Here is a 23,443-nt window from a genome sequence, read left to right on the forward strand (position 1 = left end):
TTAAATTATTATTTTGTTAGAGTCGCTCGCTGATTCGTGACAGATACGTATAATTCGTTGTAACCTAGGTAGAGAAGAATTAGAGGTCGTATAAGTAAAAGAATGCAGAAAAATATGATGTAACGTAACAGAACGTAACCGCTGCGAGAATTTCAACAAATAGATAAACTTGTCGGTTAAAATTCCTCTGGCAAATCGATGAAGTCGTCGCAAAATGAAGCGAAGAAGAAGAAAAAAAAAATTTAAAAAAAAAAAAAAAAAAAACAACAAAAAAACGGCCGGTTCAGATATTGAACTGGGCTAATGGCGAGCTTTAATCACCTTGGAAGTCGCGTCACCGGTTAGCGAACGAGGCCAGGTGAGAAGTTGTGCTTTTGCCAAGGGGATAAACGGCGGTGGCTCAACATCGGTGCATACAAGCTGGTATAAGTATACGAGACAAATATGTTTACGGCGAGAAAAGACTTAACCGAGTAGCGCAGGTCTTGTTTTATGCTCGATCGTATAAAGGAATGAAATTGAAAAAAGATAATTTAGGTAAGGCTGTTAATTTTTTTTTACGATCATTTGTATTACCCAACCAAACGATGACCATGGCAAAGTCATGTGTGAAAGCGTTTAAATTGAATACGGATTTTGAACAATCTCTTTCTCTTTCTATTTCTCTCTCTTTTTTCTCACTGTGTTTTTGTTTTTCTCTTACTGTGCTATCAAGAGTAGAACGACAATAGAAAGTTGCGTAGGTATAATACTAAGAGGTAAAATTCCTCCGATGATGCCTGGAAGCCATCGATCCATATCGGTACGATGGAACGAAAGTGCGCCGTTCTGTACGATGACGCAGACGTAATATTATTGTTCAACGTACGTGTAGTGAAATCCGTTATATATATATATATATATATATATATATATATATATATATATATATATATATATATATATATATATATATATATATGTAGCGAATTGTTGACATGGTTTAACCGGCTTGATTGAAAACCAAGCTGATCTGACCTCTCTAAATTCAAGCGGAGGGAAACGGAGTCACTTTCGATGGTGAGCTAGCATGCAGTCGTCGTTCTGATAATTTTCACTTTCGATAATGATTTCTTTGTTTATACGATGGCGAAAATTGAGATTGAATATGGTGATTTTACGCAGGGAAAACCGCTTTGGATTACAACTGCTCGGAAAGCGCGTGAAATCGCTACGATTCGTTTGAAATAATTTGGAATCAATTTGAAGGCGTTTGCAATGATTGTGAAGCCGTTTAGAAATCGTTGGAAACTTCTTGGAATCAGGTTGAAACAGTTTGTAACCATAGTGAAACCGGTTGTAATTATTTCAAACCATCTCAACATTGTTTGAAGAAGATTGAAATTGGTTTGAAAAAGCATTGACTGACTTTTAAACCGCTTGAAATAACTTTAAAGTAGTTGAAAATCGTTTGTCACTTAATTTGTAAGTGAATAACATCCTCGTCCGTGAGTAGATTTATTTTTATAAATATATTAACATAGATCAGTATGAAACTGTGAAAAACATTACTTTCGAACAAAGATCCTGAGTCATATTACAAACTGGTAAATTTTATAACAATAATAAGAATAAATTAAAATGACAATGATTACAAGATTCATAAAAATAAATATAATTGCACTATACGAGGAAAACTTTCACGTCTTATTATTTCCCATTAGCTACAAAGGTGTCCTATTTTGTTACATCACGATTAATTTTTATTGATTAATTATAAAAAAAAAAAAAATTATTAATTAATTAGCGCCGATAAAATAACTGATCGTCGTGAGCACAAACTTTCTCGATTCTGTGCGCAGTGCGCATATTCATACGTACTCGAATATAAGGATCAAATGTAATTAATTTCTGTCACCAAATTGCAACTGTGGTTTAATGTCGTTATTATAAAGTAATAAATTTTCCGATTAGCGATGGCAGAAAAATGGTGAAAAATAAGAAATCAAAACAAACTTGGGTGCGATTGATTGATTGGAAAAATAACTGTAATTACCTGCTTTCTCTAGCAGACTTTTTAGAAATTCAATACCCACGTCAAAGAAATGAAAATCCATTAGCAATCGCGAAGCACTTTAAATGGAAACAGAAATTAAGATTGCTCGTCACTTTTATTTGCCTTGTATAAGTATACTGCTTTGCTGTCTCAAGATTGGATCTTTACTTTAGAAAAACACACTGAAATTTTTCCAAAGTTCCACCCAGATTTCCGTTTAGAATTCTTTCAATTTTCGGAAATACATTTAAAATTTTCATTCACCAAATTTTTAACATCGCAAGTGGACAAAAAAAGAAAAAAAAAGTATTTTCGACAAAACCCGCGACGAGTAAAAAACCCTGCGTTTCTACGTCACGTGGTGAGACGATTAATCCAAAAAGGTATGCGGAAATATAAACTGTACATGTAATCCTGATTCAGAACGTTAATGATTTCGCCTTATTTTCCTCGGTTCTTATTCCATTCTCAACCACAATTGCAAGTTTCCTCGAAGCCGAAGGTTGTCGTATTTTATTTGTCATATTTTTATTTTTATTGTATTTTTTTCACGTTATTGAAAGTACAAGCGTACATATCATATGCCTTTGACGTATAATCGATCAACATCTGACGCATTATGTGAAGCAATAAATTCCGCTATCGAACCGCGCGATGCAATGATCATGTCTTATACACAATACTTGCTTTTTGCTTTTTGCTTCCGGCTATCCTCCCGTGAATTTATAACCCACAGACGGAATAAAAATGCTTTTCGCCTTAATTCACCTGCACGCTCCGATCGTCTTAACGCAAGCAGGTTAAAACAGCAGTGTTATCAGGACCTTGAGCTGGCTCCTGGACTATAACGAATACGCAGATATATCTCTTATGGCTGCTTTCGTTGCACAATGTGCATATTTATGTGCAGTATTGGGTATATCTAGTTACACGGTATATACCTGGGTGGAAATTAACAGAATATTCTATGTATCGTATATTGCAGTGGATCCCCAGTTGCGGCTGCTGATCTATGCAGTCCTCTACAGTGAAACATCAGTATAGCATTGTGCGAATGGATACACGACGTTGATAATAACGAACGAAAAATAACGAAAGAATTTTGAAAATTATAGACAAATCCTGCGTCAGGTATAAATTTTTTTTTTTCAAACTGTATTCAACCTTTTTCCAGAAAAAAAAAATAAAATAAAAAAAAATTGATGATTGCTCAAACATTTTTATATGTCACATCGGATTTTTGAAAATTTTTTCAGATTTTTCGGAACCATTTTACTTTTTTTTTTTTTTTTTTTTTTTATCAGCAAAATGAAGAGGAAAAAAATGTCTTGAGGAAAATCTGGAAGAATTTAAAAAAATTCTATGTAACATATAAAAATGTTTCAGCAACCATCCATAATAAAATGACATTTCCTTCTAATTTTTTAAACATCTTTTTTCAGAAAAAGCTTTGATATCTGACGCAGGATTTTTCAAATTTTTAATTCTGGTCGGTCGATAAAATCGTTTCTAAAAATTGTTAAAAATACAAAGTGAGTCGAAAAAAAAAACTGAGTACCTTTCAAAGTGAGAACAATTGTAAAAAAAATCGCGCACCAAATGTGAGAGGTCAAGGGTAAAACCCAGGTCGAATTGGCGTGGAATGCCATATATATATTGTGCGTATTTACATATAACGTATAACACTATAATTATGTCAGCTATATCAACTTTGTTTTACCACATTTTCCGGTCTGTATGAGATAATACTCGCCTAAATCGAAGCTGATTGTTACGTTTCGTCTAATCAGCGCTCGAAATTTATTAAAGAAAAAAAGGAAAGGAAATTTATTATTTTTCATTAGGAGAATTTTACGATTACGATGTTGATTCCGATGAATAGAAATTACGAGACATGTTAAAACGTCGTAATTATTCAGTTATATAATTATATGAGCAGATTCCTGCGAAACTTGACGGTTATAATTTTTAGTTTTTTTTGTTTTCCTTTTTATTTATTTTCGATTCCTGTTAGGTGGCCTTTACCTTTATGACCAATCGGTGTCAATTATATAAACAGACTTCTATGCCTAACAAATGTAGCAGGTTAATTAATAGGTATGATGAATACTATACGATTTCGTTATTGTACATATATATGTATTATACGAGTAATTATCATTGTTGTGCAAAAAAAATTAAGAAAAAATCAAGGAATCAATAAATTTCACAACGCAGAAGCGCGAAAGAAATTAGCATAAAAAAAATCGAGTAGAGATATTTCGTCTAACTAACTGCCACATGTTTACGTTCCATAAAAATCAAGTTCCTTCCAGAAGCTTAAAGATAACTTTCGAATAGACGAATTCAAATTCATACCTTTCAATATCAACATCTTCTATCACCTATTCCATGACTCAAATTTGTTTTAAGAAACAAGTGTCAATAGTTGCCATAAAACGTTGTTTCGCAAAAACGTAACTGTATGCTAAATTTGCGTAAAAATGTCAACACTATTTGGCATATAATATTAGCTTCGACTTGTAACTAATTTACAAGTGAAAAAAACGAAAAAGAAAAAGGTTCAAATGTTTAAGAAACACGGGATCCACCTGCAGATGCGTCGTAACAAAACGGTAACAACTTCGTATTGCATTACACCCGGCAACAAGTAGGCAGGTATGATGTGCATACGTATCCATTCATACATCGCGTGCATGAAAAGAAAAGAAAAGGGGGGGCGGGGGGGAGGGAGAGGTAGGAATGAAAATTTTCGTCGGCGAAACGAGTCGGTAAGTATATTTCACATATATATATATATATATAACACGTAGCGGTTAGATACGGTGTGCAATGGCATCCCCTGGCGTTTCGCCAAGTGTCTAGGGTTATCTCATGGCAGATCGAGGATTTAGAAATAACCACGTGCCGCGGACGACGTTGTCGCGAAGACAACTTAAAGCACGCTAAGATTGCTGCATAGTGTCCGAGAGACAACGAGCAGGAGCAGCAGCAGCTTTCTTGCTTAGTTTCAGAAATATTTTGTCGAATATGCGATAGGGGGGGAAGAGAGGAGCATGAAATCGTTCGATACGTGTGAAAACGAGTGTCTTAAAAATCAGTGAATCTTTACGTATACGGTACATATGTATAGATCACAACAGTTGTGTGCGAAAGGTTTTTACAGCTGCATATCATTTGACGTATACCGTGAGAATTCCTTGCGGATTAACGACGCGAAAAAATCATCGCCGGCATATAAAAGACAACCGAAGTTACATCGTATAGGTTTATTGACTGTTCGCGCGTTTTTAACCCTCAAGGAATCCTTACGATAAGGTAAATCTGCCAGTTATCAAACCCTGTCCCAATAACTGACCCATTTTGGTTGTATAGATTCGATCCTTAGTTCTAAAATTATGAAAAAATAAATTTCCAGTCTCTAGCCACGTAGCAATTGATTCTAGTGATCGAGAAATTTATAGATCCATTCGTAAAATAAAAGGGTCAGTATAACGGGGTCCAAGCGTGTCTATAGCTGGTACACTTGCCTTGTATCGTTTTTAAAAATCGAAACACACAGTTTCGTTGGATAAAAAAAGGGATGGACTCACCATGCGGCCTGGTCGGTTCCTCGCCTGTCGGTATCGGGGGTTTGACACCATTGTTGGCCTCCATTTCGGTACCCTGTCCAGTTCCGTTTCCGGTACCCATTTCGAACAGACAGCGCGGGATTTCGGCAACGTTTTCCGGCGGTCGATCTCCAAATCGGTTATTCCTCGTCGCGAGTGACTTTTGTCGGTTTCTCTTCCCTCTCGGTTACGGCTTGTCAGGCTAGCGCCAAAGCTCCGTATCGGTCACCTACGCAATGCTCACTAACAGAAACTCGGCGAGTACCGCGCCGCTAAGAACCTCGCGGCCGTCGCCGATCCGCCAATCACCGGCTCGCTCCCCCCCCCCTCCCCACCCTCCCACCCTCTTTTTACCTCCCGCTAGGCTCCAACCCCCTCCTGCCGCCCTGGCCGCGCGACGGCTTATCTGCAAGTCTTGCTGCACGGGATCTAAGGCTAATCCGCGATAGCGCGCGTCTCGGTTGATCGTCCGAATCGCGGTAAAGATCGTTTAGCACCCTCAGTTTCCGGGATCTCTGGGTGAGAATGGCAATTCGGTTTTCATATATATTTAGGTAGAGTAATTGAAGGGAAGAAGTAGAAATTGTACTTGCAGCATTTTTTGAGTCTCCTATTTAATTTTTTCTCGCCACGGTTTGTGTGGTACTGAAAATAAAGTGGCGTATCAGTTTCCTTCGATCGGAACCGGAGATTGAAAGCACGAATTATTTTTATCCAATACAGATTGGGTTACACCTGCAATCAGTAATTCACGGACATTCATTCGTTTTTTGTTCTTCCTTTTTCGGGCCTGTTAATGTGCGTTTTTGCTTGAAGAATTACGGTGTATGTAACATGACATAACGTAACTTTGACGCACAGGGAAAATACAGTATTGAAATAAGATTTTATAGCTGTGCTGTGTATTATAAATAATATAAGTCGTAAAAAGCCTAAGAATATTTTCATTTTTCATACCGTCAATTATTGACATTCCTTAATTACTATTTATAATTCGTACATGCGTGTAATAGAAAATATTTCTTATCAATGATTTTATTGCTATTATTAGGGGGCATTAAATTGTATGCGTATAGGCTAGAAAATTTACATTGACACGGTGTGTTTTATTTTTCCTATGACAAACGTGTTTTTCTCACTCATAACCGTTGCATTCTCGCACCAAAGATTATCGCTCTTGAATCCACATTTCCCAAATAAATGTGATCGAATTATTAACCGTTGAAAAGAAAATTGCGCTATCTAAAAATTCGGTATCGATCAATCAAATTTTATGCTATTTTTTCCCCAACATGCCAAATCAACGTGTCAGAATGAAAGTTAAAAGAAAAAAAACAACAACAATAAAACGTAATCCAACTAAAACCGATAAGCTGATGACTCTTTTTGGCGGTTTATCGCAGCTTTGTCAATTACACCCGTATAAGGTTCTAGTTTTTGCTATCATCGGTAAGTCATTAAACACTGCGGTGCAGAACGGTGCGTAAGAGAGAGATAGATAGATCATTTACTCATGCCCTAGAACACTTTGGGGAAAAATAGTAAACATAGTAATTATAACCTTTGTTTACAGTTGAACGAAATAGAAGTTATGGTTACTACTACCAAAATCTATAAGATATACCTAAAATGAAAAAAAAATAAAAATTGTTACACTCGTAACAGGTAACAATAAGTAAATAATAATGAAGTAGCAAAATAAAACAAGAAGAGGAAAGACAAAGGGGGGAGGGATAAGGAGGATTTAAAACCACGACGTCAAAGGTAGAAACGCTCTTCCTTTCAAGGAACTAAATTCAGGTTTAAGCATACACCGTTCGAACAATCGCCGCAGAGTCTCAAATAGCACATACGTGTATTTACATGTATTGGAGTTTATAAATACGCTTCGAGACTACTTCGCACTTGAGGTTCCTTTCAAGGAATTTTCGAGCTCCATAATTCGTCGCTTTCGTCGTTTATACGAGGTCAAGATCGCGATATTTGGAGCTGGTTTATGTATATATATATGTATAGATAGGTGTGTATTACGCACAAGGTGTACCGGACCATAGAAGAGATACCGATGTGTAAGCACGATGAGAGATTTCATTTTTCACAGTGTGAATTCCCCGCAGATACGTAATTCAGGTTTTCCTTCAGGTTTTCGTCCAAGGTCCACAATATTTCGGACTATAACTTTATTATATTTTTGCAGGTTTGCAGGCGGTGCAAAATTTCTGATGCAGCTGTCGAGGGGTCCACCATTTTTCTAATCAAAACCTTCGTAGCTGACGTTTAGACGTTTGCAATCAAGTTTTTTAATACGTTCACACTGTCGTGAGAAAAATTTCTAGTTGAAATCAGTTATGTACACAGAATCTTTAACTATATTCTAAATTTTTACCACAACCGAAGTATATATGTAGTTCCGTAAAGGAAATGAAAATTAGTTTCATTTCTGTAACGACAAAAACCTAGCATGTATAACTATTCTTTAGTATTATGATCATTCGTACTTTCAACTATTGCAATGCTCCGATATTGGTGCAAGAATAAATTGTATTTACTGCCTTATTTTACTGAAGAAATAAGAGCCTTTCTAATTCTCTCTTTTTCTCTCTGACTCGGATCATTTAGCTGAGTGATCGTTAACCTTATCAGCGGATTACCTCGCGGCATCAGATGCAACCGTAGGATAAATTTTCTCTCGGTATATCCTACATTGCACGCTGTTAAGAGATTGATCGTTCGAGGCGCGGCGACGAGACGCGACGTATATAAAGCACGTGCCGGAGAGTGAAACTGTAACAGTAGGAGAGTAGGTCAAGCGCACAAGTACCCGGATCGATTGACCGATTCGATGCCGTGATGATAATACAGAGGATCGCACCTTGCCGACGCTCCGTCGGTAACAACGACGGATGCATCCATGTGCAAGGTTCTACTCCGGGCTCGTTTCAACGACCAATTACACAGTCATAGAAAAAAGTTTCTCAGGACCAAAGTGGACCAGATCACCATACATGAGAATCCTTGAACATCCTGAATCCGAATCGGGTGTCAAAATTGCTTCATCACCCCCAGATTTTGAGTGATTTTGCCTGGAACATTCGGTCATCGGTCTCGATCCATTGCAGGATTTTTCGATACGTAAGTCGGAGTGGAATACCTCGTATATACTTGTAGCTGAAAATCTGGGAGTGATTGAGCAATTTTGACTTCGGTATTTCCAAAAATATATGAGTATGATGGTCTAGTCCGCTGGACGTTACAGCGATGGCCACTAAACTAAAAATATATAATCGATGAATGGATTAATCAAGTCCAGAAAAATGATGGAACACGACTCGATCGAATCGATTATTTTATTTTTTTTCTGAAACGGTGCATGTGAAACCAACATTTCATAAATTTCAGGATGTAGTCTTAACAGCGGAAAGTTTTTTTGATAATTTATAGTTTCATTCAAAATATTTTTCAATTTCAGGCGCAACTGTGCATTTATCTTTCACTTATTGTATCAAATAGGTACTTAATAAGTGTAAGATTATGATAATAATTGATACTTTAGTTACATAAATTGATATTGTATCGCGTAGTTCATGGGAGTAAGAAACAAAATCCGACTGCGAGGAAAAATAATCGATTATCCTCGATGAATTAAAAAACGCGATATTTAAATCGGCTTAAAAGTTGAATTCGCAATTTAACTATCGACGGGTTTTCACGAATTAAAAAACGTCGACCTGCTAACTTCTGTCCCAGATGTTGAACGCTTGGCGCTGTCGATTGGAATGGAGTTTGAAACATTTGGTGGTGACCCAAGTTTGTCTAATCTCGTTTTCCGCTCCACATGGCGTCCTTGCACAGTTTTGCAAATACTTTTATTACGCACTCGATCGGTTACACATTTATTACAGATTCGTTCCTCCTAATAGAAATTTCGAACACGAGATGCTGAGTGGAAGGGTTAAGGTATTAAAAGTTTGCCCGACGACACGTATTCTGAATTTTAAAAAGATTCCTCGAATCCCTGGCCACCGTGAAGTCATGGTCAACACTTTTGCTACGTCGACATATGCTAGCCGTTTTATCGTCGGCTTATTGTCAGCCAGGGCCTGTAACGAGTAACCCATTTTGTCTTTTTACCATCAAGGCCAGGATCGGCAAGGAATACCTAATATCGGACGAGGAATTATGCAGGTAGGTGAATACGATGCGGAAAATATAAAATTCGCACTCCCTAATCTTTCTTGCAAGCGTATAGTAAAACAAAATGTAAAGCGGTCCAGTTAAACAATTTTATTTATAATCCTCATCGATAAAAAGAAAATAGATTTTTAAAATATTCTACTCGAATGCGCCCCCTTAACCGTAAAATACTCCTACGAGTATTAACTTGGTTTTCCGGATAACCGTCAAGTGAGCAGGCCGCATTATTAAAGTTCCAATTATCTTCGGAATAGCAATTATTTTGTTCACGTATCAGGAAAATGAATTGCTTAAATGCTGTCTGAGATATGCAATTGCGCAAACAATTACATAAGAATGTAGCACGCTGTCTGTGTCGACGCGACGTCCAGGCATTTCGTAGAACATATCACGCTCATAGACGTGCGTGATTTGCATAAATCGATGACTCATGAGCACTGTTACAGCTGCATTACGGAGTACAGAATAATCTAAAAAACGAGTACGTGAAAGTGTATGAACCGTATTTGAATCAGTGCAAATTATTGATTATCGATCTGCCTTGCGGTCCAATATACATTATATACGTATCCGTCGATTGCGATCATGGATTAAGAGATTGAAGTGACAATTGACGTCGAAGAGATATATTCGTCAAAAAGAGAAAAGCAAAAAAAGAAAAAAAAAATGTGATATACAGTCTTCGAGAATTTTGATGGATCGATCGTCTCAATCCGGACAACAATCGTTAGATTGTTCAGATTATTCATTATATGTTAGATTTAATCGATAGATCTGTGAATCTATATTATTATAGCTGGAGGAATAAGGCATTATTTTTTCTTCAGTAACTTGATATTAATTTGGTTTCAGAATGAATTTCTCTGATCCGAAATAGCGAAACTCCACAAGTGGAATAACCGACGAAGTCGTTTCTGCGTACTAGAACGCAAGCTTAAGTATCTCGACGTCACACGTTCACTTCATCTGCAGATCTTACACCGATACGCGACGATAATATACGAACAAGAGTCGAGTTCCTACTGAGCTGAAGTTATCAAATTTCACTGACCAATTCGCACTTGATGAAAAGCCACACTCTCGGACTTGTCTGCTGCTGCACCAGCACATAACATACGGTCTACCAGCTTCGACTATGTACGAGGAATTCCAAGGTTCACTAGAGTGCATGGTGGACTTCGATTGGACCGTTGCACCTTTTCGCCTGCGCATAAAATCCACATTCCACAAGTCTGCAGCAGGCCGCGTGCATTTACCGAGTTGCACAATCGGTGTCAAGCAAAAGCCGTTTTCCTCTATCGAAAAAACAAGAGGAAATTATCAGTTGGATAAATGAACGTTCAACAGTGAACGAGACGTTGACCACATCAATTATGCAGATTACTTTAGGTATAAATAATCCGATAATTTAAGCGTCTAAGAATTTCTTTTCGATTGTCTAAGACTTTACGTGTACATGCAACATAGAAGTGCATATCAGATTTGCGAACGGCTCGCAATACGAGGCATCGATTAATTAGTCATTTCCGAAGGTTTCAAGTTCAGGACAATAACGAGGAAAGAATGAATCGCCCCAATTCCAAGAAAAGGTAGAAATCTGCTTCACCTTTGAATTTGGGAAAGAGGCGTTTTTCCTTCAGGAGACGTTTCGGTTGGTCACGAGAGGCCGGACTAGCTATACGTATTTAAAATTATTGTCGATTTGTGACAACTCGGTACTTCGAATCATTTAATCTGATAATACGAAGTGTACCAGAATATTCTAGCACACTTGAACCTTGCAATTTACAGAACTTATCAAACGAACTGTTTCATTAACTCTTTAATTACAATCTTACTTTGAAATTGATAAAATCTACATGTAGGTACCAAAGGAATTAGAATTTTGGAATATCAATTTCCAACCATGAACTTTATGGCGACAAGATCATTATTTTGCACCCAGTTCTGACAAAACTTATCTTTTCTTCTCTACGTAGGTATGTAAAACCCTTGTGCGAAGGTTAATCAAATTCTTGCATATAGAGAAAAGTTATATTAAATAGTTTTCCAGGTCTCGATGAGCTCTGCAAATAAATCCGCAAGAGCATACGGCTACGGCTAATAGTTTTGAATTCTAAAATCTTAAAAACAATTTATGTACTAGAATCGATTAGACGCGCAAGTGTTAATGTTGTCAATAAAGGAAGGAACAAGAGCCTGATGCCGTTATTACAGGCATTATTCGAGGCACGGAAAGCACGTGATATCGTTGGAATTTCAAATGTATACCCGAGACCCCGGCACGTGACTGCGTAAGATGTCGAATCAACGTCGCTAAGAACGTCTGATGACGCAGATATTATTTTACAAGTGATTGCCGGTGTGTTAAACACGTGGACTCGAGACGTCGAGTCGGATGCAGATGAAACATAATAAAAGCGCTACGATGATTGAGGGTTTTTATAGTTTTCGTCTAACGCGCATCTTGCGCAATATTGCCGTGCAACGAGCGCGCGCCTAGTTTGAATGCAAATTTTATGGTGGATTTCAAAAAACCTCGAAGCATCAATTTTCCGTAAATATACCATCGAAGAATTGTATCCATAAGACTTTGTTCCTTTCTCTAATAAAAATGGTAATTTCAACAATTGCTGACAATTGGCAAACAGATTTTAATGGGTTTCGGAAAGTCTAACCTTGCGTATAAAAATTCGCGTCAAATTTATACCTGCAATTTGCATAACGTGCTCGATTAACAAGCATGCATTTCCACGTATCCGTAAATTCATAATAAATAATAGAAAAAAAGGCCTCGCATAGTAATTCAATTAAATTCGTACCAATACATAAATCATTTCGCGAGATAAAAATCGAGTATTTTTGAAATGACGAATACCTCGTTGTCTTGTAATAGGTATACTTCTAACGAGGAAGTGGGCGAACTCACGTTCAACATTTTTTTCTTCGATATTGCGTAACAAAATCGAATCACTTTTTCTTGGTGTACATTGTAATAAAATCACGTATCATTCACTCGGTGGAATTTTCGAATCACTTAATCTCATGCCAAATGAATTGTTTAGCAAGTCGTTTCACCAAATATGCAGAACTTTACCGTAAGGAGGTTGTAGTTTGATTTCACTTTTTGGGTTGAAAAACTCGCATAAACAATAAATTCCACTTCAATGTTAATAGTACCGTTAACTATGTTCATAAACTTTCAAAAGGTAGAGGAATTTAGCGTATTTCTTTAAACATAAACAATAAGAAAAAGAAAAAAAATCTGAATAAATACTCATGGAAGTCTGTGAATACTTGTACTACATCCGTATATATGCATATAAGTTGAAATATGTCGGGGCTACTAGCACGTGATTCGACTCTGACAAGTTTCGACGTTGAAGTGTTAATGTAGCGACCCAACAATTCGCTGGTTAATGATGTCACGCCTCAATATTTGCAGGTAAAGAAATTCGCAGGAACGGTGTGAAAACAATATCCAATATCAATAAGAAAGTCGTGCTGAGTGGTTGAAAAATGTGGAAACGATCGGTGATGATATTTGTCGACATATATAATAAATGGTACAAACGATCGGATAATCGTTTTATTGGCTATATACGTATGAATTATACAGATAAGTCGGACCACACACCTGAGCTGGAAAACATTGACGAGCGAGAAATTTTCCCCGTAATTTTATATTCGATCATTTAATTTATCAAATCACAAGACAATGACAGAGTAATTAAGTCTGCTATATTGTATCACGAAATAATGATAAACGTGATGACGTAACGTGAGACAATCTGAAAAAGACTTTCCGAAGGCCTTGGCAGCATGTTATTCTACGTCTAATTCGCGATTTCGTTTACCAATTGCCCGCGGTTATAAATTACGATTAAACGGTGTTGATCCATGAAAATAATTCGAGTGGAGTAGGTATCATTGTGTCTGTCCTTTACTAGGTGTCCAACTTGAATAGTTGTGTTTAATCGATAAGCCGAGAAATTTCAGAGCGAGGATCATTCTCGTCACGTTATATACACACCTGGATCTCGTGTTGGTACAGTGACTGTCACGTGTGCTTGGTTAGATTGCACGTCTGTTTCGAGACGGGCCCCTCGTCTTATCGTCGTCACGATAATTATACCTATGTACGGACTATTAACGGCTAACAATAATTTATAACGAGAGTCTGACGACTTTGGTGCCTTAACAGGTATACCGTGATAGAAATCATATACCTAGATATACGTAGCTGTTGGTATATATATATATGAAGTGATGGGTTGAGTTATTACATTTTACTAGTGAATTTGTCGAAGTAGGCTTGTTTAAAAATTTTCATTTTCTTTCTTCTTTTTTACAAATTTTATCAAACCAGCGCAATTCTAAACGCGAATAAGGATAAAATGTTTGTGTTTCGAAAATATTGACGAAAATTTAATATCTTTAAATTTAATATTTACCTCCAAGTTCAAAATAGTACGTGAATTTAAGTGTCAAGTTGAAGACCGGTTTGTCAAAAATCTTACGTAGGTAATCGTAACGTCAATTTGTATTCAAATGAAATGTTATCTCAACTTAAGATCAGAATTAATGCTTATCATGATAGTGTACATTTAATAATAAACAAATTTTTACTGCTTTTGCAGATCCAGAGTATTTTTGTTTGGCATTGCACTACATTTTCGCATAAAAATAATCTATATTTTACTCAATGGGTATAAAAGATGTGAATCATATTCTCTGAAGTAAAAAATCACGGCGCATTGCGATAATCCATTTTTTATGAGACGAAAAATCTGTGAAAAGGTACAACATTCAACTACACGATATGAACGTGATATACGTATGTAAATTGTATTATTTGTATTGCATATTTCTACATACGTACGCAATTTTTAACGACAATCTTGATTTATATACCATGTACGTGAGCGACCTTTGCCGTAGCTATATACACAGCTACAGGTAAGTCGCATATGTGAGATAAACCGTGGAATGATTTCCCAGAAAATACTTTTATAGCGTCTGTATCCTTCGCTTTGAATACTTGTCGCAATCTAACACATATTGACACACATGCAGCCGTCTCGTATTAATTAAAGCCGGGGAAAAACGTGGTCAGTGAGTCAGAATCTTGTTACAATATACAAACATACACGCGATCACGATCCCCTCACGAGCAGGTGATTTCCGTGAGATTAAACTGGATCAAAACTGCAGTCAAAATGGGAGGTACCAAAGCGTCGATTACGATTAACTGGTTCCTTTTGCCTCGCTCAACTCTCAATTGCGTATTACACAATATGGGGTTGAGAAGTTTAGGAAATCAATCTCTACAAATACATAAAATCAAAGGAACTCGAAGCAGGTTATTTGTGAAAACGTAATTACCTGAGAATTCCAGGTTTTCCAAACAAGAATCATTATATTTATTCAGATTCTTCTAATGTACACAATAAATGAAAAATACAATAGTCATACGAAAAAGAATATTTTATGTTTGACTTTGTAAGAATTTTTTTTTTAAATCACGGCTTGGTTCGTGACCATTGCCTGAAAGTTGAAGGAAATTTTTGTTTTTTCCACCAAATGGCTAAATCTTTACGAACCTAGGATAAAAATTAGTATATAGCAGATACGACATGAAATTCCCTGAGATTTCCAACTTTTTTCCAGGGGATATCAAATTCCCTGAGAATTCCCTGATTCTATAATTTCAATGAATACTGTACACCCTGCAAAACGACATATCACAAGAGCTGATTTCTTTCGATTGCAATTTTATACCATACCGGATACTGTAGTATAGATATATTTTGAAACCGCTCAACGACTTCTTTTCAATAAATTTTAGCGAAACATAATATATCTAGGAGCATCAGCTGCGCTCTTTCAGTTCATTGCAAATGTATAACATTTTTATTCGTACCTATTTGATGCTGTTTTGACTAATTGACACATAATTCAGTATAAATGAAACGATAGCAGGAACTAGAGACGTTGCCGTTAAAGAAACCGTGCGAACGTTATCTGATATCACTTCAGAAAGTACTTATTACGGAAAAGTAAAAATTGGTTTATCAATCCTCCGTAGAGCTTGAGGAAAAAATTACTTTAACGACTGACCTCCACTCGGCGTTGAATACAGAAATATGCATTTTCACGAGACTGAAGAGAAATTAGATAAAAAGAAACGATATCTCGAGTAGATAAGCAAAATCGAGGCGATTCATTATTAAAATACAAGGTAATGTGTGTACGTATCAACGTAGGTTGCCCGTTTCTGACCATCGTAACTTATTGTTAATGTTTCACATTTGAGAGTCACGTCGACCCGAATCCAGTGAGCCATAATTCGCTGGCGCAGGTATTGTAATCGCATATAATTAGGCCAGATACGAAGCGGTTTACTTTAATGATGCAGTAGAAGAGACAGACGGCGGGGGGGGAGGGGGGGAGCACATAATGCTTACGCTCATATTGTTTTTCAATTCTATTCGGCATGATTTGGCAAAGCAGTGATTACGGGATGCTATGGATTCATGAATATTCGATCGGGAGAAGAGCTTCTGGTTATAAAGTACCTCGGACGATTACCTGCAAGGAAGAATCACCCGAAGCCTTTGTATAGCAACAACGGTCGAAAGAAACGATGTGGAAGACAACATCTAGCTGTTTTTTCCTGATTGCAATAACTCGGAGCTGCTTTTGCTATGGATATGCAATTAATCCTGACGACGACGTATCAGTCATGGCTCGCTTCGCTATTGACGCAACGAAAGCAGACGGAATCGGTACAAGCCCGTCAACGATTACTGCGTTTCTCTGCTTGGAAAAAGGTCGGTAGACGTATGAATAACATTGCTTTTATACGTACACACATCTTCGTTGCGTAAGCGAGAGATACTTCAAAGATTAAATTTTACGCCACCCTTCAGTGATGTGGGAAAATTCTTTTCAACATTATTACCATTTTTTTTTTTTTTTTTTTTTTTCATTTCTTCATTTTACCATTCGACAAAGTAATATTGCAACTCAACTTACGCGAGTTCGGTTAGCTCTTGATGTTGAAAATAAGAATAAAAAATCTACAAGAATTTGGCAACATTTTTTCAGACGAGCTTGTTCAACTGGTACACCTGGCCTCTGAACGAAACGTTTTAATTGCTACGAAAACGCCACACGCGGGGTTCGATAATGGCATATCTTGACCAGATCTGGATCACCATCGTAACTATTACATAATTGACATCGATTGTCCAGGTGCTTTCGATATCTTGATACAGGTGAGAGATTTTTCACGCTTTTTTCAATTGGTTATTCAAGTGGTAGGATTTTTTTTTTTTCTGTTTTTTCTTTTTTTTTTTTCCGCAGCGATTACTGAACTCACGATACATAAATTGTAACGAATGAAATGAAATTTTCATCGTAAATTTGACTGTAGTTGTATTCCAGCAACATAACATTAACATTTATATTCTATGGCGCGGTGATGAATAAAATTGAAAACAAGGAGCGCGTATGATGACGATTGATGATATCTGGAACATATCGAAGCGTCGTTAGCAATTAAAATACCAAGTTGACTTCCATACATCGATTCGTATCTAGTTCAAACTCGTGGGATAAGCTGGATTAAAACGTCGAATATAAATCAAAATGCAGTCCGATGGTCCGATACTAAAATGACGTAATTTAATAACTTGTATTTGACTTGTGTCACTATCAAGACATCAATTTCAATCGCTAATAACGCGGCTTTGTTATGTCGACGTATGCGACGTCGAATAACCTATTCCATGTCAGTTGATAATTAATCTATCAGTCAATTTAATATACTGTTTTATCTAAATCTTGGATTCCGAAACATGACGGTATCAAACGAGTCGCGATTTTCTGTCAGCCGATGATCGCTGGCAACTCATAATGCGGGACTTTCTAGAAAAGAAAACGAAGAAAACGATGATAAAAGATAAAGATGACTTGAAAACTGTAGATCGTATGAGAAAAAAAAAACAGTTGGGTACAAATAGAGTTTCAGTTTCAAGTGAATTTTAAAGATACAATGTGGAAGAAAAAAACTGAGGACTCTGAAAGTTGGTATGAAATCGAAAAAATTTTTTAGTTTTTCAAATTTATTTTTCAAATTTATTTAGTTGATACGATACTTCTGTCATAGTATGAATAATAATGATGTATAAATTTCACCATGCGGACGGATTTATAATAGTTTAGAAGCTTTTCCATCGCGATTTTCGGAGATAAATTTTTAGTCATGAATATAAAAGAATTACTATAGTACTTAATTGTATATTGTGCACGTTTTTCTGACTAGATAAGTTGTACAATTTGACTTCTGTAATTGAAATAACAATATTTGTCCGTGTGTCGTGTTATCATCTTTAAATTGCTATACAACACTCGTATTTCAGGCGAACTCAGCTGGCATGTTTACAGCACCAACGAAGTGGCTTCTACTCCAAGATTTAAGGAATGGCGGAAATGTGTCCGATAAATTGGCACAAATTCTGAACCGAGAGATCTTTCAGCTATTTGAGAACATGTCGATATTTCCCGACAGCGATGTGGTTATCGGACAGAAAGTAAGATCGGACTTTATTAAATTAATCTCGATCTATAGACCAAGTAATGCACGCAAACTTGTCATCGAAGATCGAGGATACTGGAAAAACGGAGATGGCATAACCTTAAACTCAACGCGGATTTCCTCCGTTCGAAGAAAAAACTTGCGAGGAACACCGCTCAAGTCATGTTTAGTCGTAAGTATGCAAGCAACGAAAAACTGTACGTCTAAGAGTGAAAATATCAGAAGCTGAATTCTCGGCAATTGAACTTCCGGTGAGAGTAAAACCGTACGTTAAACTGTTCTTGCCATCATTTTTCGGGGTGTGAAGAAGCTTTCGATAAACCATGAGTGATGGATACGATTTTAAAACGAAAATATAATCGCTAGCGAGAATGGATCGCAGCCATGTTGGTTTTTGACCACCATTTTAATTTTACCATGCGGCATGAAACACTTCACGAACAATCTGTTTAATTACCTTCCTGTTTTATTTCACACTGTATACATTCAATTCAATTTTAGAAAGCATTTCTCACGTTTCGAGGGTTTGTAAAAACGCTTTCGAGTATTCGTATTGAGGGATTTATATTGCATTAGTACTAGTATATACTTGCATTCACTCTTCAAAAGAGAATGACTCTCGAAACTGTCTGGCAGATATTTATCATCAGATTGCAGATCCCGATTCCATCAACCATTTGACTGATTTTGAGAACCGGCATATAGACACGATAGCCAAGGTGAATTATCCGTGGGTACTTTTCTTGGTGGAAATAATGAACGCAACGTAAGTCATTATTAGAGTGTTATAGGGTTTAAATTACGCCTCGCCTCGCGTCTAAGGTACACATAAAATATTCAGCATAGTGTTATGCACGGCACAACCTATATGCACGATGGAGAAATATTTTCATTCAAGTATAATATCAAGCAGCTCGTTCGTTAGAACCGACAACAAGCAACTGTAATCCAACCCGCGTTCCATCTTCATTACTCGACGAAATGCCATCGGTGTAACGCTGACACGATGTGCAGAGAGAGAGAGAGAGAGAGAGAGAGAAAATTACCGTGCGGATATAAATGACAATGCGAATTATATAATGCATGCACCTTGTAATCTCCCAAATCAGATCGTTTTGGAGGCTCTAATATTGAGTGACTGGTGATCAAAAGTTTCTAGTTTACCTATAGAGCTAAGGAATCTTTCAGAAATTTATTTGAATGTTTTTACGAGATTAAAAAAGACTGTGAGCTTGCAAATTGCGATTAATTAACAACTGTCAAATACTTAATTAAGGATGCATTTTACATTTGCTGTCGCAAATTCAGAGTGAGCTTCGAGATCGTCGAAAGCTGGGGTTACCGAGACTCGAACAATACGTGGAGCGGAATGATCGGTATGCTGGATCGAAAGGAGATCGATTTAGGAGGCACGGCGTTGTTCTTCACTCAAGAGAGAACGGACGTGATTCAGTACATTTCGCTCTACACGCCCACAAGGTGATTATAATCTGATAAGTATATGGAAGAATTATAAATTTACAGCCGCGGTGTAGGCTTCGGTACACATAGTGACTTTCGGCTCTGATACATTATACGTACCTGCGTAAAAGAAGATAAAGATACTCGCTGTACTTACACATCGACAACCGACAATGAACAGAACAACATCTTCTTCCTTTGTGTTTAGTTTTATAATTTTTTTTTTATTTGATTTCAATCACGTCAATTAGGTTGTTTAGTTTCATTTGTAATTTATAAGCTTTGAGCTGATTCGTTTCTGAAACTGCACGCAGACTGTCATTTTAACTTTCGTTTGATTTTTCAAATTAATTATTATAGTTACAATAAAATTTAAAGGCTTTTCTTATCTGTTACAATAACCCACCGATACTTCGTGGCTTCGTCCTGTCTGGGCCTCTTTCTTCAATAATCCTGTACCCAGCAGTGTCCGCAGCCTCCGAGAATTTCGCCAACAAAGTGTTAACTCAAATCAAGATGTCGTTGAACCGAATCTTGAGATACCTACGATGTTGTTCTGCTCAGTCGTCGACACGTCAATGTTCGACTACGTACAACAATTCTTCCATAACGATAATAAATTTCTGTTTTTTTCTTGGTCTTGGTTTACCGAGCAGAGCAAAATTCATCTTCCGACGTCCACCCTTGTCTTACGTCAGCAACGTGTTTGTTCTACCCTTTCGACCAACCGTGTGGATAGCGAGCATAGTGTTCCTGATACTGGTTTCCGTTCTCCTCTACGTCGCCTGGAAATGGGAATGGCACGCTACCCCGACTGAAGTACGGGAAAAGCTTCTCTTGACCGGAAATACAGCCCGTATTTCGCTCAGTGACAATATCCTGATTATTATCGGGGCAGTTTCTCAGCAAGGTAATTATTAATTGCATGTTAGTTTTTTTTGTTTTTTCCCTTTCTTTGGTCAAGTTTCATTTTATAGCCAACGTAACGATTCAGGATCTACGTTCGAGCCACGCCGGTTTTCCACACGGATTATCGTGCTGATGCTGTTCATCGCGCTTTTGAGCCTGTACACTTCGTACACCGCAAATATAGTCGCTTTACTCCAGTCTTCAACCGGTTCGATCAACACCTTGGACAAGCTTTTGCGCAGTTCTTTGAAGATCGGGGTCGCCGATAACGTCTACAATCGTTACTATTTTTCGGTAAAAATTTTGTAGACAGTGCAGTCGAATTTTAATGATACGAGTATAAAAGTAATTAGCACAACAATGTGGTACTTATAATAAAATCTCGTTGCATGTATAAGTGCAATAATTCTACGTTTCGGTAATCCAAGTAGCTTTGAGGGAGTTTTGATAAACGATTGACCGCATGCATAGGCAACTTTAATCGTTTAATATAAAAGATACGAAACGAAAAATCCGAGAAATGAAAGTATATAAATTTTACGACGCTTTGTTAAAATTGCGCACAACATCCAGTTATCGAGTTAATCCGAGCTGTGGAAAAGACTCACTTTATCATATCGTGGAATCTTTTTCTGCAACGACTAAATGACCAAGGATTTTTCGTTTCATCGCGTTGTACTCTCTAATCCTTATGTATTACATACCCATTATTTATAAGAAGAATTTCTCTATTCGTCCAGACGTTCCAAGACCCAGTTCGCAAGGCTATATACGAGCAAAAAGTTGTACCAAAAGGTCAAAAGCCAGCGTGGATGAGCATGGAAGAGGGAGTGCGAAGGTTGAGGAAGGGGCGATTCGCGTTTCACGCGGAATCGGGTTCGGCCTACAAATTGGTGCAGGAGACATTCCAAGAGGAGGAGAAGTGCGGTATCGAAGAAATCGACTATCTACACGTCCTCGATCCTCTCTTAGCTATCCAAAAGCGCTCACCGTATCTGGAGATAATAAAAGTTGGGTAAGATCACGTTGTAGCAATTGAAGTTTACATATCAGGCAGATGTAATACAATTTTCAACATCGTTATCATCGCTCAGCTTCAATGATATACGGTTCTTAGGCATTTAATGCTGTCTATCGAAAATTACTCTTCTTCAAATTGAAAAGTATAAAATAATTCATGAAAATCATTCTCACCCACAGGGCGCTGAAATTGCGCGAAAGTGGATTACAGACCCGGCATATAAAACGATTATACACAAAAAAACCGACATGCAACGGTCACACCAGCTTCGTGAGCGTTGGCTTGATCGACGTTTACGCAGCCTTCGCAACAATCGGTTGGGGGGCCTTATTGTCGCTGATTGTACTCTTGTTCGAGATCCTCTGGTATCGACAAAAGGTGCAACGCGGTGCTGCGATGAAAAAATCGTCAAGTAAAAGCGGCAGACATTCTATCGAGGTTTCTTCTGACTGGTCGTAAAGTGGTAAAAAATTATTTACAGAGTCTCGTTATATCAACAATGATTAATTTAAACATGTATCGCCAAAGGCAGCGATGTAACACTATCGCATGCTAGACAGCTCCTCTTATCTACGATTAACTTTGTAAAATCTCGAGAAGTACTTGGTGCGGTTATCTATCTATACACTCGTACATCAAATTGTTGTACTATAAGTACATGAAGAAATTTCTTGATATGTCTGTATCTCTCAATTATTGCAAACTCAGTTTTCTTTTTTAACTACGTACAATTACTACGTATTTTTTTACCCACGGGAACATTGATCAATAGTAAAAGATGAATAAGCAGATATACAATCAGCCACTGATTACATAATACAATTAATTTTTGCAAATTACACGCAGATTCTGAAGCTAGGAATGAATTATTACTGCCTTTTTCATTTGAGATTATCTACTTTCTTAGAATACTTACATATTTGTAAGAGTATTTTCTGCAAACCTCATCGGTCCAGATTTTTTGTAAAAGTTGGAAAACGTACTCAAAATGGTCCAGATTTAAACGGTGGACTTGAATCAAAATCGAAACAAAAAATCAAATTTAATAACTTAATATAGCTGGCATTGAAATTCACGGGAGGATGAATTATCGAACAACAATGCAACAAGATTTGTGCACAAATTATTTTGCACGAGTGTACAAATATACATAAGACTTTTAATTTTACAGGCAAAATTTCTTGGCGGGTGTTGGCGTGACACGATATTTACCCAAGATTAAGAATTGCAACTATGTGCGTACAAATAGGTGTAACAATCTGACTCAATTGTCGCAACGTTTCTAGAGGCTTACTAACATCCGTATACTGAGCAGAAGTGTATCGTGTTTTCTTTTAAATCATTTTCTACACTTCTGAAAGTAAATAAAAGTAGGTTTTAACGGAGCAATAAATACCGGGTCCATGAAACGACTAATGAAAATTGCAGAATTTACTCCAGTTGTCGCTAGTCATTGCCTAGCTATTTGAATATAAATTGACACAATTGAGAAAGGGTATAAAATATGCTCAAGTATCTGCTTAATGAAGACCTGATACAGGAAGATAACGATTGAATGCAGTCTAAAAATATTTCTGGTACGCTACTTGTAAGTAATGGAACGCTATCTC

General features: G+C 37.1%; 2 protein-coding genes across 2 annotated transcripts in view; one reads left to right on the top strand and one right to left on the bottom strand.

The window, feature by feature from the left end:
- LOC124410638 (putative inorganic phosphate cotransporter) overlaps window positions 1-5,871 on the bottom strand; it is a 39,862-nt gene extending 33,991 nt beyond the window's left edge. The window contains exon 1 of the mRNA XM_046889151.1: window positions 5,629-5,871. Within this exon, the coding sequence (XP_046745107.1) occupies window positions 5,629-5,728 (100 nt within the window). The 5' untranslated portion in view covers window positions 5,729-5,871. The remainder of the gene's footprint in view (window positions 1-5,628) is intronic.
- Window positions 5,872-16,486: 10,615 nt separating this feature from the next.
- LOC124410147 (probable glutamate receptor) lies at window positions 16,487-22,292 on the top strand. Its single transcript, XM_046888309.1, has 9 exons — window positions 16,487-16,673; window positions 17,050-17,120; window positions 18,267-18,614; window positions 19,093-19,208; window positions 19,751-19,921; window positions 20,560-20,813; window positions 20,898-21,106; window positions 21,553-21,827; window positions 22,013-22,292. Exons 1-9 carry the CDS (start codon window positions 16,487-16,489, stop codon window positions 22,290-22,292), a joined length of 1,911 nt encoding a protein of 636 aa, XP_046744265.1.
- Window positions 22,293-23,443: the final 1,151 nt, after the last annotated feature.

The sequence above is a fragment of the Diprion similis genome, chromosome 9, assembly GCF_021155765.1.
Source record: "Diprion similis isolate iyDipSimi1 chromosome 9, iyDipSimi1.1, whole genome shotgun sequence".
Classification (NCBI taxonomy): Eukaryota; Metazoa; Arthropoda; class Insecta; order Hymenoptera; family Diprionidae; genus Diprion; species Diprion similis.